This window comes from Phaseolus vulgaris, chromosome 1 (assembly GCF_000499845.2).
Source record: "Phaseolus vulgaris cultivar G19833 chromosome 1, P. vulgaris v2.0, whole genome shotgun sequence".
NCBI classification, from domain to species: Eukaryota; Viridiplantae; Streptophyta; class Magnoliopsida; order Fabales; family Fabaceae; genus Phaseolus; species Phaseolus vulgaris.
In genome coordinates, this window is record NC_023759.2 from 6,424,701 (window position 1) to 6,444,118 (window position 19,418).

The following is a 19,418-nucleotide window of genomic DNA, read 5'->3' on the forward strand; positions in this document are numbered from 1 at the left end:
GAAAGAAGAATTAAAATAACTTTTTGACTTTGCCACACTGAGAGGGAGCAGTGGACAAACTTTGCACACTTTACAACCAAAAGAGCCTCATTTTTCTACCTTCGACATGTTCCTCGGTTTTCCAAATGGTCCCAAATTGTTTTGTCCTGTTGGAATTTTGAATTTTGATTCACTTTACTCTCCTTTCACACCTATAGGCCAGTTTCTTATGAATTGGGATTTTTGTCTAATTAGTAAGATTTTTTTTAATTAGGATTTGATATTTTGATATTTTGAAATTTTTAATTTGATCTAGTAGTTTAACGAGTACACAGTGGTAATAATATATAGTAATGCACTTACGCGTTATTGACCTTTCGGCTCCTTTTCAGTTTTTGGGACGAACACTGTGACATGTTACTGATTTATGACTATGATTGCGCAAGAAAAGAGTAGAAAATTAATGAATGACTTTTGGGGTTGGAAGGAGAAGGGGAAGGACAATCACAACACAACTCAACTCAAGAACTGTGATCAAGTGAAGTAGTCATTGCCACTCTTCTTCATCACATTCATTTTCTGTCATTCTGAGGTATTTACAATTTTTCATACACACCCATGTTTTGATTTCTACTTGAAAAAACAACCAACAAATGTTAAATAGTAAAGCTTCTTCATTCATGGATTTCACTTCAAAATGCAATTACAAACATGTGCATTTGAGTTTTTCCTTACAAATATTTGTGCTCTCATTTACACTTCTTCAACTTCATTGTTTATTGGACTCCTGACTCTGTAGTTGCCAACTTTAGCTGTTAAATATGTGATTTCCTTTTATTGCTGAAGCCTTCATTGTTGAGGCTTTGCCTGGCAGCAGTATGGAAGGGATGAAGCTTGAAAGGTGGCTGACAAGTGTTTTGTTCCTCATTGTTGCCACAGTGAGCAATGCAGTAGGTAAATCACAATTTCACCTTTTCTATTTTATGGTTTGCTTGCTGATCTATTAAACCTTATGAACTTGAAGGTTTTCAATTTTTATTTTGTCACAATTATTGATATTTCAAGAAATTTGACAAATTTCGTAAAAACATAAAAAATCTTGATGTTGCTGCCAAAATCGAGGTTGTGGACTGTTTTTCTAAAACCTACTTGATAGTTTGAAACCTTAGTTTTCGTACATAAATTTTGACATATAAATGGTACTATTTTCTGCTTAGTTGCTACGACAACTGGGTAAGGAGAAGGAATAAGGAGGAAATACTTGAATGTGTATCATATTGTTTCATTGATGAAGCATCACATTTTTTAATGTAGGTGCATTTGTTGGGGTAAACATTGGCACTGATGTTACTGATCTTCCATCTGCTTCAAATATGGTTGCTATTCTGAAAGCACATCAAATTACACATGTGCGTCTGTATGATGCCAATGAGCACATGCTACAAGCCCTTTCAAAAACTGGCATTGAAGTAATTGTTGGTGTCACAGATGAAGAGATACTAGGCATTGGAGAATCTGCATCAGTTGCTGCAGCATGGATCAGTAAGAATGTGGCTGCATACATGCCATCTACTAACATCACAGCAATATCAGTAGGTAGTGAGGTTCTCACCTCAGTCCCAAAAGTTGCACCTGTTCTTGTTCCTGCCATGAACCATCTGCACAAAGCACTTGTTGCTTCAAACCTTAACTTTCGGGTTAAGATTTCAACCCCGCAATCCATGGATATAATTTCCAGGCCTTTTCCTCCTTCTACGGCCACCTTTAACTCCTCATGGAACTCCACAATCTACCAGCTCCTTCAGTTTTTGCAGAACACAAATTCCTCTTACATGTTAAATGCCTACCCTTATTATGGATACACCAAAGGAGATGGCATTTTCCCTATTGAATATGCTCTATTCAGACCACTTTCTCCAGTGAAGCAAATTGTTGACCCAAACACACTATTCCATTACAATAGCATGTTTGAGGCTATGGTGGATGCTACCTATTATGCCATAGAAGCCTTTAATTTCAATAATATACCTATTGTTGTCACAGAAACTGGTTGGCCTAGTTTTGGTGCAATAAATGAACCAGATGCTACTGAAAAGAATGCTGAGACCTACAACAATAATATAATTTTGAGAGTACTCAACGGTTCAGGACCCCCTAGTCAGCCAAAGATAGCCCTTAATACCTACCTATATGAGTTATTTAATGAGGACAAGAGAAAAGGGCCTATATCAGAAAAGAATTGGGGTGTTTTTTATGCTAATGGAAGTAGTGTTTATCCCTTGAGTTTTAGTGCTTCCAACCTGAGAAATGGAAATTCCCTAGGATCATTTTGTGTGGCTAAAGATGATTCAGACACTGACAAATTGCAAGCTGGCTTAAGTTGGGCTTGTGGACAAGGCCAAGCTAACTGTGTAGCTATCCAACCAGGGAGACCATGCTATTACCCCAATAACGTCAAAAGCCATGCCTCTTATGCTTATAATGATTATTATCAAAAAATGCATAATGCTGGTGGCACATGTGACTTTGATGGTACAGCTACAACAACTACTGAAGATCCTAGTAAGTCCATGATCCTTCTTATTTTCAATCTTCTGGTATCTTACTTTTATCACACTTCCAAGTTTCTTCTCTGTACTGTCAAAACACATATAACCAAGGTTTTCAGTTGCTATTTAGAATTTTACAAAATCGCAGCCACAGTATGCAATGCAGTTATGGACCACAATTTCAGTTTTGGACTGTGGTTTAAAAACCTTGCTTATAAGTTCGCTCCTAGAATTGTTTTCTTATTGCAACCTGACATTGATAAGCATGGATCCCATTATATACCACCAGTGGTTTTTAACTTGCCTTCATGATTGCGGTTTTATCTTGTTTATTGGTGTTGAATTTCATCCCGATTCTTCACAATACAGGAAATTGTGGATATTTGGCCATAATTGCAGTCATAAGTATAAAAAAACTTTGATATTGTGTCCAAAATCACAGCCGCAGATCATGTTTTAAAACCTTGTTATCCTATTTGGTATCAATGAGTTCCCATTAAAATATTACAAACGAATTTTTGACCAATCAACTAAGGAACAAGTACAAGAGTAGAGGGAGGAAAGTGGTCTTGAGAGAAAATTTGCTTAAGGAGAAGAAATGTCACTTTTCACGTATTTATTTGACAGATGGGTAGAAAATAGTGATCACTCTTTCAAAAATTTATCTAGCAAGACTACAAAAGTGTCATGATTTGCAAGTTTATATTTCATTCTCTCAAGTTTACAACTTAAATGTGTTGTCATATCGCCAAGCCCTCTCTTCCATAAGAGTTGACCAATTAATGATGGATATTTTTTATGCATTGCAGGTTATGGGTCCTGCATATATGCGGGAAGGTGAGAATGAACAAGTCTTATGTGCAGCACATTGATTATGAATTTAATCTTACAAGTATTTATGCTTTTCAAACCTGATCTTGTATTGAATTGAATATTTTGATGACAGTGCTAACTCAAGCATTGGTGGAAGGAGTTCATCTTCTTCAGCAGTTGGACCTGGACCTGTAAGTCCTGTTGGAGTTGGAGCTAGTTTGAACCTGCAAGTGTCAACCTTTCAGTATTTGATATCGTCTATTAGTGTTTTTTTTGCTTTAATGATGTCATGACCAAAAGGGCCCCCAATTATTGTTTAGTTCATATTTATGGTTCAGGTCTAGCCGCTACGTGCAACTTTGTTGGTGTATTTGGGATCATTCTTGGTAGGTAGTTGCAGAAATTTAGTGCTTTAGCTGGAGAATACAAATTATATACCTGGCCTTCGAGATACCATTGCCAAAATTGTAGTCAATTTATTAGTAGTGACTAATGTCCATTCAACTTTAACTTTTTCGCACACACTCTTTACTAACTGCACTTGAAACCATTCTTAAAGCTATGCGTGAGTGAAGCTCTCTCTAATCTCAATTGAACCTATACGTTTGACCAAATGGCAGTCAAGATTAAGTTTAAGGAAACCTAATAAAGCATCCAATTTCAACAAACAAAGATGGCTTTAAATAAACACGTGCTTACTCGTATATCCGGGGGAAAATTAGGACCTCAAATGTTAATAATCAAACGGCTACAGCACAAAACTGTTAGCAGAAAAATGCAAGATTTGTAAAAGATAACAAGAAAGTGCACCATTTGATAAATATACAGAAGTGTATACAAACACCAACAATGGAAAATTCACTACAGTTGATTTTAAGGGTGGACGGAATTCAAATTTAATTGCAGCAGTTATACTATACAGGCTTTTATTTCATCATTGAAATATAAATATTATTTGGTAGTTGATTTCGGTCAGACTGAGTCATCAGATTCCTCAGAATCACTCCTGTCAGGCTCCCCTGCATTTGTAAGATTCTCTGGAACATCATGTTTTGGTGCAGGCTTAGGTGCAGGTTTTCTATTAGCACCTCGGGCATTCTCCTCCACTTCTTGTTCAGCGGCTTCTGCATGTGAATCTCAGTCAAGGAAATAACCAAAGTGAATATTGTTTCCACTATCAAGAAGGCAACAAACGAGATTTTGTCATTGATGCAAACAGAGACTCTAGTCATCCCATGAACCCCGTGTTTATAAGTGAGGAAAAGAAAACAATAAGTTAAAGGGTGGCAAGAATTAAGCAATAATAATGTCAATAACTAGGCATTTTTTTAATAAAAAAATTCAAAGCACAATCAAAGATTGTTTTTAAAGATGAAAAAATGAAAACATCACTCATTTGGTGTTTGAGACAACAAAGACGTTTAAGGATATCATGATTTTCGGCTGTTCCTCCAGCCATGATTTTGAGGAGATCTTTCTCAACACGAGATACAAGCTCAGGCTGGAAAATGAAACATTAAAAAAGATGTTACGATGAGATCATATATATATATAGACACGCACACATATACATATATGGAGGAAGGGAGGGATGTTAATGTCTGTCATGTTAGTGAATACAATACATTAAGATCAGGCTCCCTGCGAAATCTACGCTTGCGAGCATCTCTCATGGGAGGGGTGAGGCCATGCCTGTACTCAATTACATCTGGAGCAGCATCACCAGATTCCCGAACCATAATCATCTGTTAGTTGGAGTCATGAAACAATAAGATACACAATTATTAAGTTATATGAATCAAAGATGTGATTAGGAATGAATGAATTGTTTGAATAATGATGTACAACTGACCTGACCAATATCAGCAGCCTTAATCAAAGAGTTATCATCATATGTCTTGTAGGATTCAACAACACAAGGAAGGTCCAATAGAGAAGCTGGGAAGTGTTCATTCCCAATCATAAACGTACCACTTCTTCCATCTTCATTAAATGACAAATCTAATGACTTGTCTTCAGATGAAGAAGGATCAGTTTCATTCAAAAGGCGCTCTATCCGCTCTGCCACATTCGGTGGAACTCTAAGTATGAATTGCTCATCCATAACTAAAAACATTAGGACATGTTTGAAAACATTAAAATGTAAAATGACTTGATTTAAAAAACAAATAATAGAATTGAATTGATTTAGAAATCAAATCCCATGTTTAGAAATTAAGAAAAAAAATTAGATTTAGAAACTAATTCTTATGTTGTCATTAATTAAAATAGACTCGATTCCATTTTATTACTTTTCACTTTCACCATTTTAATATAATCTCATTAACTCATTGTGAGTGAAACAATAAATTCTCTCTCTACCCACAGCATAAAAGTAAACAAGTAAATAAAACACCATAACTCAACAACATAAAACTGAAAGACAAGCATCATAACAGTTTGTTATATCAGATAACAATCAGGATATTGATACAAGACGTAAGAAATAAAAGAGTGTAAACACATTATATTCAGTACTCCCTTGTAGAAGAGATGCATGAATGCATGTGTTAACAACTTATTTAGGATAATAGTTAGAATGATGATTGGACAATGAACAATAAGAATCCCAAAGAGAAAACAAAATATTAACATAAAAGTGAAAACAAAAAACAGTCAAAGGCAAACCTGCAACAAATAGCAGTTGCAAGCAACAAAGAGAATTAACACAGTACATTCACATGAATTACAGAAAGAATTTATTCAGAACTAGGATAACCATTCTATGGGCAAAGATAACATGGAAAAGAATTCAGCATCACCACCACCCGACAAATAAAAGACATTGAAACTTAATAAAAAAAACAACGTAGAAATATTTTTATAAAATCGTTAGCGCTTTGATTTTGCACCAAACAATAAGCATTAAGCAAAGCATCAACAAAATTAAGCAAAGCATCAACAAAATGGAGAAAAAATTGGGTTTCAAACATGGTTGTTAATCTCACTTGTGAACTCGTAAAATTAGATGAGTTCACGGTTTGAAGCACTCAATCTGTTTAACTTGCAACCAAACTAGGGGTGGTCTCAAGTGAACTCAACATGGTTATCAAACTAGTGTTAACTCGGAAACTAACTCGAGTTTACATTCCCACACCCATTGCCCGAGTTGACTCGGAAGCAAACTCGCTTTTGGTGCAGGATCGGTAGGCTCGCTGTGAACCCGGTGAGCCCGGCCAAATTCTCGAGCTTGCAATCGAGTTGGCGAGTCCCGAGGGTTTTCCCTTTTAACCCAAAACGACGACATTGATCGTCGTTTCTTGTGCGGAAATATAAAACTCACCGTGATTAGGTTCGGTCTTCTCCTCTAGCTCGCGGATTAGGGTTCGGTGTTCTGGTCTCTATTCGCCGTGCCGTGTGGTTCTCTTCTCCGGTCACGCCGTTTCGTTGCGTGGTGGTGCGTCGTGCCCTGCTCTGCTGTGTCGCGGTGGTTTCCGCTCGCGGTAAACACAAATACTAGAATCATCAATTGCAGACCCATTATCATTACTAAAACCTATTTCGTACAGTATAAAAAAGGGTACAAAAAGAAAAATTAAATCAGTATATAACTAAGAAAAACTAAATTTAATAATTCATAATGTTGTTATTTATGAGATGCATTTAATATATTTTATTTGACAAGTTAAATCTAAAATTATTTCATAATTTTGATTAAAATTAATTTATTACAGTTTTTCATATTTGATATTGTTGTTATTTAAGATACATGAATATACGCGTCATGATATAAAATCAAATAAAACCGATGTAATTTAATCAAAATCAGATGAATATTTATATAATAATAATAATAATAATAAATATTTATAATTAATAATAATATTTTTATTTAAATATATTTTTAATACATCAGTGTGTATACCTATAAATTCACTCTCAAAAACATTTAACTAGGTTTACAGAGGCACAAATGGGAACATAAAGAAAATTCTGTTAATGTTTTTTAAAAGCAAGTGTACCTTTCATCTCATTCATCACATTACACTTCTTTATTTCTTTTAAATTTCAATGTCTACTAATGTATGTTTTCTTGTAATTTTCTTTACTGAAATTTTAGTTTCTATTAATTGTCTTCAGAATTTGACTTTTATTTTCAGTACTTCACATTTTACCATTACTTTCAACTTATTTGAATTTTTGGTATCATTAAATGAACTATCAGTCAATTGTCTTCTTAGATAGTTTAGTGTACAAATTCCTTTACATTTTGCATTCTATATTAAAATTCTCCTTTCTTAATTTGTGAATAACAGAATATTAAACAACAGATTAAATAATATTTTTTTTATTCGGGTTGACATTATATTATATTAGGAAATACTTAGTTTTTAACTAAAATTGAATGCGAATAAACTAATGTTGGAAAAAAATATGCCATTAATCTCATTCTTCACTTATTTTTTATAAGTTTTTTCTTTTGTGACTTTTGTATATTGTTTAGTTGCTAGGTGTTGTATAAATATTTGTCTTAGGATTTTTTAAACATGTACTAGACGGTCCAAAAGAGGTGTTAGACGGTCCAAAAAGAGGTGTATGAGTAGAAATAGATCAAGCGTATTGTACCCTTTGGACCATAAATTGAAAGAACATGCAGAACACTACAAAGAGGCATTGAAGACAACCATATAATTCTTGATACAACTTCATCAAATTTTGACACTGAGCTTTCTGGAGCTGAAGAGATGAAACTGAACTTTCTGAAGCTGAAGAGATGACACTTAACAGAGAAAGAACTTTGAAGAAGTTGACCAATCCAGATATTGGATATTGACCTCTATGCATACAATTACCATAACTACCAGAAAGAGCAATGAGTTATGAACTTAAATTTGGGATGATACATTTATTACCCAAATTTCATGAACTAGCAGGAGAAGACCCTCATAAGCATGTAATGGAATTCCATGTGGTGTGTTCAACCATGAAGCCACCTGAAGAATAGATTAAGATGAAGGCTTTGCCGTTTTCGTTGTGTGATACAGCCAATGACTGGTTATGCCTATAACCAACTCCTATTACCACATGAACTGATATGAAGAGAAGATTTCTAGAATTTTTTTCCCTACTTCCACCAGAACTACTTCAATCAGAAAGGAAATGAGTGGAATAAGAGAACTTCAAAGAGAATCTCTCTATAAATATTGGGAGAGATTTAACAAATTATGCTCTACCCTAATCATCAGATAAATGAACAGTTGTTAATTCAATATTTTTATGAAGGTTTTCTGCCAATGGAGAGAAGTATGATAGATGCAGCTAACAGAGGACCACTCATGGATAAAACCCAGTTGTTGCTAGATATTTGATTCATAACATGACTGAAAATTCAAAACAATTCAACTCAAGAAGCAGATCAATACATGAAGTAAAAGCTCAATCGTCTAATGTAGTTGAGAGTGAAAAGAGAATGTGAGTGCTATAACTTTAAAAAATGGAAAAGAGGTGCTGGAAAAGGATTAGACGATCTCCACTAAAAAGACAATCATTGAAAAACAAATACAGTAAGAAGTTCCATTACCATTCCCTTCTCGTATTGTCAAGCCAAAGAAAATGGAAGATCATAAAGATTTATTTGAGATCTTAAAAAAAGTTGAGATTACTATACTTTTGCTAGATGCTATAAAGTAGATTCCAAAGTACACCAAATTTTTGAAAGAACTGTGATGACCCAAGCACCTTTACAGTATCTTGCACCATTGGAGAGTTAACAATTGCTAAATCCCTTTTAGACTTGGGAGCATCAATCAATTTGATGTGAGTAGATGTATTTTGAATGTTACAGTTGGGAGAGTTAAAACCAACAAATGTCATCATTCAACTTTGCAAATAGCAGTACAAGTCAACCATTGAGAATACTCAAAGATGTGTTGATGGAAATCAACCACTTAATTTTTTCCTGCTGATTTTTATATTCTTGATATGCAGGGTGAATGTGAAGTTCAAAAATCAACAATAATTGTGGGAAGACCATCTCTGATGACTGTGAAAACCAAAATAGGTGTTCACAGAGGCACCATGTCAATGGAATTTGGAGGAGAAGACATTGTTCAATTCAATATTTTTTAAGCCTTCAAGCATCATGCGGAGGTCTTTCAATGTTACTGAAACACTCTATTCTCGTATAAAATAGTTTCTAAATTAATATCTAATCATTAGCTATCAAGATTTTAACTACTAATATTTTAGATTTTAAATTACACTTTTAGATACTAATTTGAAATCTAAAATATTAGTAACTAAAATCTTGGTAGCTACTTTAGATCTATTTATAAATTTTTTATTAATAATATAATCACTTTATATACTAATAATTTTTTAGTCTTGTCAATATAGTAACTAATTAATTTTAGTCTCTAAATTTTGTTATTATTTTCTGATTTTCTTGTAATGTTAGATGAATTTCTCGATACATATTTCTAAAAGAGAAAAAGAAAAAAATCATTAGTTAAATTAGTTTATATATAAGTTCAAAATAATAATTTAAATAAATTATATGAAAAAGTTTGTAAAGCATGCATACCAAACACAGTTTATTCTTTAAAAACAAATAAAGAATGATTTCCTATTGATTAACATATTAAACTCATAAATTTATATGGAAAATGAATTCATCTCCATGAATATTATTTCAATTTTGATAGGGAGTCTTCACATTGACTAAGTACAAGTATGAATGTATAATATTTGATTTTTTAAATTGGATATGAGGACAAAGATACGTACATAGGTATATATATGCCTCATACTCATCTCAATACTTATCCTCGTCATCATGCTTTCATTTTAAATTACTTAAACACATTTAATTTTTTAGATAACCTAAAAAACTTATATTAATTTTTCCTTACTTTTTAGTTTCATAACTTATTGTCACGCTATATATTTTTTTATCATTTATACTCATTTGTATAATTATTTGTCCCCTCATTTGATATTTATATAATTATAATTTATTTTTTTTATATTTAACATTGAAGAACAAAATGTGTACTCTTTACATTGACTACTTTATAATATGAAATTTTCTTTTACGTGATTCTTATTTTTTATTAAAAAATATTTAATTAATATTTTGAACAATTAAGAGGTAAGTATAGACAAGGGTACATGATATTTTTTTTTCTTAATAAAAAATAAAATAAATTAATTGGAATGATGATGAGAGATATATTCATACCCAATTAAACATAGGAACGAGGATGAAGATAATTTTTTGAGAAATGGGGTAGTAAAATTTGTACCATCCTATTGTGATCTTTAATATATATCTACTAAAATTTGGACTAATGCTTATGAACATAATTTGTAACAAAAAATTGTATTTTATTTTCTTCACTAATAGTTTTTTCTTTTATATTTAGAAAATGAATCATCATGAGAAGGTTTGTATCATATAGTGCAGAATTTTTTGTTTTATTCTCTTGAATCAAATTTGATGAAAATCTTAGATGCGGTTACTGGTCAACAAGCTAAACAACACCAATAACAACACTGCCACATGGGCTGCTATCAAACATTTAGCTTTAATCATGGAAGGAGGTTAATTGAACATTGGATATGAAGTTTCAAAAAGAAATAATGTTTTCGATCAAACCTTATGCTCAATGTCACTTTAAAACCATTTTGAAAAGTTTTGTTTTCCAAATTTATTTATTTTTCAATCAGTTGACGGAAGTTTTAATCAATTAAAATTACTTCTATTAAACTCTTCTAACTATAGTAAGTATTTTTAACAGATTAATTTATCGTATCAACATGTTGATAATACTTAAAGTTTCTTTAAGATTTGAAAATGTTTTGTTTTATATTTTGTCTTTGTTGTTAAATGAAATCAACAAGTTATTTTAATAAAAAAAAACACTTTAAGAGCTGTTGATTTCTTCTGTTGAGAGAAAGAAATCAGTTATTTCGAAAAATCAATTAAATATTTTTAATAGATCTTTATTAATTTAACTAATTATATTTAATTTCATACAAAAGTTTTCTTTAAATGACCAAACTCTTTTTGCAATCATAAACATCTTATAGGAGGAAGTAATATAATCATTTCATCTAAGAACTTCGTAAGAGAGAAAAATAGAAAAGTTTTGAATTTATTCTTGGAGATTGTGTTTTGTTTCTTGGATTATTCTTATGCTTTAAAGAAGGTTTTTTGGGTTTACATTTTTTTTGTGCTTCATATGTAAAAATCCAAGTGTACTTAAACTTTTATTCTTTCTTTGTATTATGTTGTAGCATATTCAAATACAGATTCTAAATTTCTGCAGAGTGGTTAAGAGTGTGTGTTCTTGTAGGGCTCAATATCAATAATCTTGATTGTATCTTTTTTAAACCTTTATGTTTGGTTAAGTGAATTATTAGTGGTTTTTCGGAGGACTGAATGTAGTTCTTGGTGAAAGAGTGAACTAGTATAAATCACCTTTGCAATTCAATGTTGAAATTTACTCCATTTTTCATCCAAAATCTTACAAACATCATTTGATTACTAAAGATTAGATTATGGTTTCGAACCATTCAGTGAAAAAGTGCAGTTTTCTATAGGACTCTATGAGAAAAATATCATTTTAGGCAACAACATAAAATCATGACTTTTTAACGGTGGAGTATTCTGTGTGGCCACTGTATTTCTTCTTAATATTATTATTATAATTGTTAGAAGGAATTGAACCTAGGTCACATGAGTAAACATTAAAGCTATAACACTACACTAGACAAATTTAAGCTATAACACTAGACAAATTTTGTTGTAATATTATTATTGTTATTTTATTATTATTATTATGATTATAATAATTATTGTTATTAATATTTTTATTATCATTAATATTACAATAAGTTGAACTCAAATAACCAACACCTCAAAGAAGGATTTTCAAATGAGCCTATTTGTGTGAAAGCAAAAAATTGAGATTTTTTTTCTTAAATAATAATAGAAACTAAAATATCAGTATTAATAATGTATATTTATGTAAAAATATATTTTTCAATATTACTATTGTTTCTCCCCCTTTTTATCATAGTAATCTCCTTCATACATATCACAATAGAGGGGGACATTATTATAATATATTCAAACAAGTTATCACTTCTCAATGTCTTTGAAGTCAATTATCAATTTTAGTGTTTTAACCATCTCTATGTCCCACATTAGTCAGGACTCTGATAAGCAACTGGAACTCAGACAATAAAAACTCAACACTTCCACTGTTGAAAGCATACCTTTCTCGGCCTCTTGGTTAAGATCAAATGTAGTATCTGTTCTTATCAGTTTAATATCTGATATATGGACAATTCACAAATTTATTTTTATTATGGAATGAGGGATTTTGTGTTATGTGTTATTTATATTGTGTTTCGGTGGTTATTAAGTTTTTCTCTTAAATCTCTTCATTAATTCATTAATTTGTGTTTATATAACATCATGTTTACAAACATATTTTGAGGTTTTCACCAAAACCAGTGTTGGAACCTTTAAAATAGGTGTATTAGACAAGACTAAAACCACAACAATTTTGAATTAAGAATTAAATTCTCACGATAGTAAGTAAAAATCCAACATGGATGAAAGTTCAAATATCTTTGAGATTATAAATGCTTTTGTTTGTAATTCTTCAGTAGTAACAGAAAATATCATATTATTATGAGATGTTTGTGAATATTATAAAAAATTGCAGAGAATCATAAGAAAGAATTGCAGAGAATCATAACAGATACAAGATTTTACCACTGATAAAGAAACAAGATTGAGTAAATATTATAATATTTTGTCTTTTCCAAATTCACCCATTGTTCTATATTTTATACAAAAGAAAAAAAAAATCTTTTTTTAAAACTGAGTATAATAATCTCCCACATCTAAAAGAAAATAAACAACAATGTCTTTATAATTTCCACTCACAATATGTCAGATTGCTGAGCTGAGTTACTCCAGCTTGTGACTCAGGTGGGAGCATTGAACAACTTCAAGGCTTGCTCGGTTGGGTTGTATTTGCTAATAAAATATTTACTATAATAATTTTCTGGAAAATGATAAAATAAATAACATATAATTTTTGTAGTTTACATATTTAATTTTATTATGTTCGATTGTGGACTCTGCTCTTATTCTAATAATCGGTGGTGAAATAATGATTTCCTAAAAATGAATTATAGCTTGGAATGTAAAATATTATTATCTCTTTAAAGATGATTAGAAGTTCTTTCTTTCCATTTATGATCTTGTCTTTAAAATTCAATCAAACACATATTTCTTTCTTAAATAGTGTCATGTCTGAGTTTAAACAAATTATCAATTTTTACTTACTTGTACCAAATTGCTTTATGACAATTTAATAATAATATGCATAATGAATATATTTTTTATTATATTTGTGTTTTTATAATAAAAGAGAATCACAAAAGATAAAAGGATGTTCTAGCTCATTTACAAAAACCAAAAACATGTTTGCAAGCCAAATTTCTTATGGACCATGTACCCTTTACAAAAAAGACCATGCACCCTTTACAGATAGGAATTCTGAATATTTGGTTAGTGGTTAAGAGTGTATGTTCTTGTAGGGTTTAATATCAATACTCTTGATTGTATTTTTTTTAAATCTTTGTGTTTGGTTAAGTGAATTCTCAGTTATTTTTATGAGGATTGAATGTAGTTCTTGGTGTAAGAGTGAACTAGTATACATCACTTATGCAATTCAAAGATGAGACTATGGTTGCGAACCATTCAGTGAAAAAGTGAAGTTTTTTATAGGACTCTATGAGGAGAATATTATTTTAGGCAACAACATAAAACCATGACTTAAAGTTTAGGCAACAGTTTCCTAGCAGTGGAGTATTCTGTGTGGCAGCAGACGTAACAGTTACCCTTTTTCTTGAAAGTGGGGTTAGTTCCATTGGGACGAGAGAATTTATTATTATATTTCTTTTTGTGATCATATTTTTTTCCGTACCTTTTTGGAGCTAGTTTGTCTTCTACCATGTTTGCTTTGGCAAACAAAGTTTTGGCCTTTGCAGTAGTGCACTTCTTTCGGTTTGTGTCTTCAATGATGATGTGAGTAATCAGATTTGATAGTGACATCTGTTTGTGCATGTGCTTCATTTGTTGTTTGTAATCCGTCCAAGATTGCAGAAGTTTTTCGATCAAGAGTTCGGACATGAATTCATTAGGCAAGGTTATGCTTTCAGCTTTGATATCTTCAAGCAACTTGTGGTATTCGTTTATATGGATTTTTATATCTTTGTCTTTGATCATCTCCCAGCGGTAATAGTTTCTGATCACGAACCTTTGTCTGACGACCTCTTCGGCAGTGTATTTAAGGATCAGGGAATCTCAAATGTCTTTTGCTTCCTTGTAAGAGCAATAAACATTGAACACATTGTTAGATAATGCACTGAGTAAGGTGTGACGACATACCTTGTTTGCATGGATCCAAGCATCAATTTGTTTCACAGTTGTGCTTGAGTCGGGTTTAGAAGTCGTAAGTGCAAAACCGACTTTGTACATGTCCAATAAGGTGGACATGTGTTCTTGCCAACGTAAAAAATGATGACCGGTTAAAACTTCAATTTTCGAGACATCTATAAATGGTATTACAGTAAATGAAGATGAATATTCCTTGTCTGATGTGATGCTTTAATGTAGCGTACGTAATCGCACGTAATCGTAATGAAGAAAGAGAGGTTTTGATGAACCCTAATTGTAGAGAAAAATAAATATAAAAGAAACTTTTATTCACTTGTATATTAGAGAGTAAAATACATGATGTATATATAAGAAAAAGATTAAGACCTAGCTGAAACAGAAAAGGAAAGTTGGGCCAAACAAACAAAGCCCAATAGTTTAAAATAGAAAATTAAATATATTAACACCCCCTCAAGCTGGGGAGTAGATATTTGTCAGGCCCAGCTTGGATTTGAGAGTAGAGAATTGTGCGGAAGCAAGGGGCTTGGTGAATATGTCAGCAACTTGCATTGCAGAAGTAATGGGCAGTAGTTTGAGGAGACCAGAGTTAACTTTTTCACGAACTAGGTGACAATCAATTTCGATGTGCTTGGTTCGTTCATGAAAAACTTGATTGGAAGCTATTTGAAGGGTAGATTTGTTGTCACAGTACAGGGTTGCAGGCTGGGAGAGAGGAAGATGTAAATCCTGAAGGAGGTAAGACAACCATTGTAACTCACATGTGGTGGTGGCAAGGGCTCTATACTCGGCTTCAGAGGAGCTGCGGGAGATAGTTGGTTGCTTCTTTGATTTCCATGATATTAGGGAGTCTCCTAAGTAGATGGAATATCCAGTGACAGATTTGCGTGTGGTAGGACATGTTGCCCAATCAGAGTCACTAAAACCACAGAGGTGAAGTGAACTAGTGTGAGAAAAATATAGTCCTTCACCAGGGGTGCCCTTGAGGTAACGCAAAAGACGTGAGACAGCTTGCTGATGATGAGTTGTGGGTGCAGATATGAATTGGCTTAAATTGTGGACAGCTAAGGCGATGTCTGGTCGCGTGTTGGTTAAGTAAATTAGATGTCCAAGGAGTCTTCTGTATTGGGAAGTGGCATCAGCATCGAGAGGTGAGCCTTGGTCGGGAGAGAAACGGGAAGTGTGAGTCATAGGAGTGGCCACAGGTGCAGAGTCAAGCATGCCAGTTTCTTGAAGGAGATCAAGAGTATACTTGCGTTGACTTAAATGAAGACTAGTACTGTTGCGAGCAATTTCCAGTCCCAAAAAATAAGTGAGATTACCTAAATTTTTTATCTTGAAGTGATGGTGAAGGATGCAGTAATTGTATTGATTTCCTCCGTGTCATCACCAGTTAAGACCAAGTCATCAACATAAACAAGAATAACAGTGAGTTTATCATTATTATATTTAAGAAAAAGAGAGTGATCAGCAACAGAAATAGAGTAATTATTTGATAAAAGAAAAGTAGAAAGTTTGGCGTACCATTGGCGACCGGCTTGACGAAGGCCATACAAAGACCGTTGAAGCTTGCAAACATGTTGGGGAGAAGGAAGAGAGAGGCCAGGTGGGGGAGTCATGTATACCTCTTCATGGAGATCACCATGAAGAAATGCATTATTAACATCAAGTTGTTTTAAAATCCAATTTTTGGTAGTGGCAATAGCAAGGAGAAGGCGGACGGTAGTGAGTTTAGCAACAGGTGCAAAAGTGTCTAAGAAATCAAGTCCTTCAAGTTGGGTGAACCCTTTGGCAACAACTCTAGCTTTGTGGCGCTCAACAGTGCCATCAGAATGGTATTTGATTTTATATACCCATTTACAACCAATAATTTTCTTTCCTGGAGGGAGAGGGGTAAGTTGCCAACTATTGTTAGCAGCAAGAGCTTGAAGCTCATCTTGCATGACAGATTGCCAAGAAGCATGTTTGGAGGCTTCGTTATATGTCTGAGGTTCAGGATGAGAATTGATAGAGGAAATAACATTTCTAAAATTGGAAGATAAGGAATTGTAAGACAAGTAATTATGAATAGGATATCTACTACTTACAGTGTTGGTTGCAGTGTGGAAATCTGCAAGATAGGCAGGTTGTCGGTGAGGACGAGCTGATCTTCTTGGAAATTGAGGTGAGATGCTTCCTGGAGATGCAGGCGGTGATAATTCTAATGGAGGTGCAATGTTGGATGCAGGAGCAGAGGCACTATTTGTTGGAAGATCATAGGATAATGAGGTTGGTGGAAGGATAGTATTGGGTGCAGGAGTAGAGGCACATGGCTCGACAGGAGGTGCAGTATCAGAAAAAAAATCAAAAGCAGAATTATATGCATTAGAAATAGGGAGAGATAAAATGTTAGGGTCCTTAGGCAAGCCACTATCCAATTTATATGGAAAGTGGTTTTCATGAAAGATTACATGTCTTGATATCTCTATGCTATGAAACTTTCAATTTAAGATAGTATAACCTTTTGTATTTTGCGGGAAGCCAAGAAAAATACCTTTGATAGATCTATCATCTAATTTTTTCCTATGTGCAGTAATGGTATTAGCATAACAGAGACAACCAAACACTTTTAGAAAGGAAATGTCATATGGTTTTCCAAACAACTTTTCATGAGGAGTGATGTTATTAAGTAATGGAGTAGGAATAACATTTATTAAGAAAACAACATGATTTACAACAAATTCCCAAAAAATAGGAGGAAGATTTGCTTGAAAAAGTAAAGCCCGGGTTACATTTAGTATGTGTTGATGTTTACGTTCTACAATGCCAATTTGTTGTGGTGTTTCAACACAAGATTTTTGATGTATAATTCCCTTTGAAGCATAAAAATTTGACATAGCAAACTCAACACCATTGTCAGTACGAATCGTTTTGATATTAGTTTTGAAATGATTTTGAACGAAAACAATGAAGTTAATGATGTGCTGACGCACTTCAGATTTGTTATGCAGCAGAATAACCCAAGTATAACGCGAGTAATCATCAACAATAGTCAAGAAATAACGAAAACCTTGCATAGAAATTATGGAACATGGTCCCCAAATATCAAAGTGTACAAGATAAAAAATAGCAGAGGTAACAATATTACTTAAAGTGAAAGGAAGTTTTCTTTGTTTTGCACGACTACAAGTGTCACATACATGATGAGTATCAACAGTAATAAAAGAGTATTATTTGCTTAAGACATGTAATCTTTCATGTGAAGGGTGTCCTGGTCTATAATGCCATAGTGTTTTGTCTATGATATTACAATTAATAAAAGGAGCAAAACAATGCGGTTTAGAACGACTAGAAGCAGGCAAGGTAGTGACAAGGTACAAGCCAGCGGTGGCTTTAACTGTACCAATCCTCTCTTGGGTGAGATTGTCTTGTATAATGCAGTGGGTTGAAGTGAAAGTTAAAGTGCATTTAAGTTGGTGTGTGAGTTTGGAAACAAATATTAAGTTTAATTGAAAATGAGGCACGTATAACACATCAGACAAATAAAACTTATCAGAAAAACGTACTAAACCAGAATATGTGGCATAAACGGTTTGACCATTTGGAAGACTAATTAAGACAGGTTTAATTTTAGTATAAGTAGTAAAAACGTTCAAATTGTGACAAACATGATCAGTGGCACCAGAATCAATAATCCAAGATTCTTTTATAGAAGATAGTGAAGAGAGAAACTTACCTGTTGAAGAATGCTCAGTATTGGGGATTTCATCCGTAGAGATGGTGCCGACTTGATTAATTTGTGACAAACATGATCAGTGGCACCAGAATCAATAATCCAAGATTCTTTTATAGAAGATAGTGAAGAGAGAAACTTACCTGTTGAAGAATGCTCAGTATTGGGGATTTCATCCGTAGAGATGGTGCCGACTTGATTAATTTGAGTGTGAGGGGCAGGATCCTCAAGGTTTTGCTGACGCAAAATGTTGGTAAGGAATTGACACTGTTGTGATGTAAGTTGAATCCCCTTTACATCATGTTCTTTAGGAAAAAGCTCAAAAAAAGTGTCAGTAGTAATCATATTATTGGCTTGAGATGTCTAATTGGTGAATTTGTAGCCAGGAGGGAACCCATGCTTTTTATAACAGGTGTCGACAGTGTGGCCAAGACGATTACAAAAAGTGCAGACTTTTCTAGTAAAAGAAAACTTTGAGGTTTTAACATTACCAGAAGGAAAACCCACTTTGTGACGATATTTACCACAAAAATTGCATGTAATAGTGTGACTACTATTAAGACTATGAAGACTAGGGTTTTCATTAAACATTTCCTAAAATAATTTTAAAACCAATCAAGATTTTGAAAGAGAACAGAACAAAAATAACCAAGAACAGCAAAGAGAGAAGCGCAGCAGAACTCTTCATTCGAAGAGCTCTGATACCATATTACAGTAAATGAAGATGAATATTCCTTGTCTGATGTGATGTTTAGCGTACGTAATCGCACGTAATCGTAATGAAAAAAAGAGAGGTTTTGATGAACCCTAATTGTAGAGAAAAATAAATATAAAAGAAACTTTTATTCACTTGTATATTAGAGAGTAAAATACATGATGTATATATAAGAAAAAAAGATTAAGACCT

General features: G+C 33.1%; 2 protein-coding genes and 1 pseudogene across 5 annotated transcripts; 2 read left to right on the top strand and 1 right to left on the bottom strand.

Moving 5' to 3' along the window:
- The first annotated feature begins 350 nt into the window (after window positions 1-350).
- Window positions 351-3,859, top strand: LOC137813375 (glucan endo-1,3-beta-glucosidase 4-like). Of its 3 annotated transcripts, none has more exons than XM_068615570.1 (5): window positions 351-571; window positions 826-933; window positions 1,294-2,541; window positions 3,338-3,365; window positions 3,475-3,859. In XM_068615570.1, exons 2-5 carry the CDS (start codon window positions 858-860, stop codon window positions 3,632-3,634), a joined length of 1,512 nt encoding a protein of 503 aa, XP_068471671.1. In that variant the 5' UTR covers window positions 351-571; window positions 826-857; the 3' UTR covers window positions 3,635-3,859. The 3 variants fall into 3 exon arrangements, with proteins under 3 accessions (XP_068471671.1, XP_068471672.1, XP_068471673.1); XM_068615571.1 differs by having other exon boundaries at window positions 377-571; window positions 854-933; XM_068615572.1 differs by having other exon boundaries at window positions 434-571; window positions 857-933.
- A 265-nt stretch (window positions 3,860-4,124) lies between these two features.
- LOC137813376 (transcription initiation factor TFIID subunit 7-like) lies at window positions 4,125-6,933 on the bottom strand. 2 transcript variants are annotated; one of them, XM_068615574.1, is made up of 5 exons: window positions 6,664-6,933; window positions 5,194-5,447; window positions 4,967-5,086; window positions 4,771-4,842; window positions 4,125-4,469 (listed from the first exon to the last, which is right to left on the bottom strand). In XM_068615574.1, exons 2-5 carry the CDS (start codon window positions 5,443-5,445, stop codon window positions 4,314-4,316), a joined length of 600 nt encoding a protein of 199 aa, XP_068471675.1. In that variant the 5' UTR covers window positions 5,446-5,447; window positions 6,664-6,933; the 3' UTR covers window positions 4,125-4,313. The 2 variants fall into 2 exon arrangements, with proteins under 2 accessions (XP_068471675.1, XP_068471674.1); XM_068615573.1 differs by lacking the exon at window positions 6,664-6,933 and having other exon boundaries at window positions 5,194-5,457.
- A 5,665-nt stretch (window positions 6,934-12,598) lies between these two features.
- On the top strand, window positions 12,599-12,713 carry LOC137816806 (U2 spliceosomal RNA; annotated as a pseudogene).
- The last annotated feature ends 6,705 nt before the right edge of the window (window positions 12,714-19,418 follow it).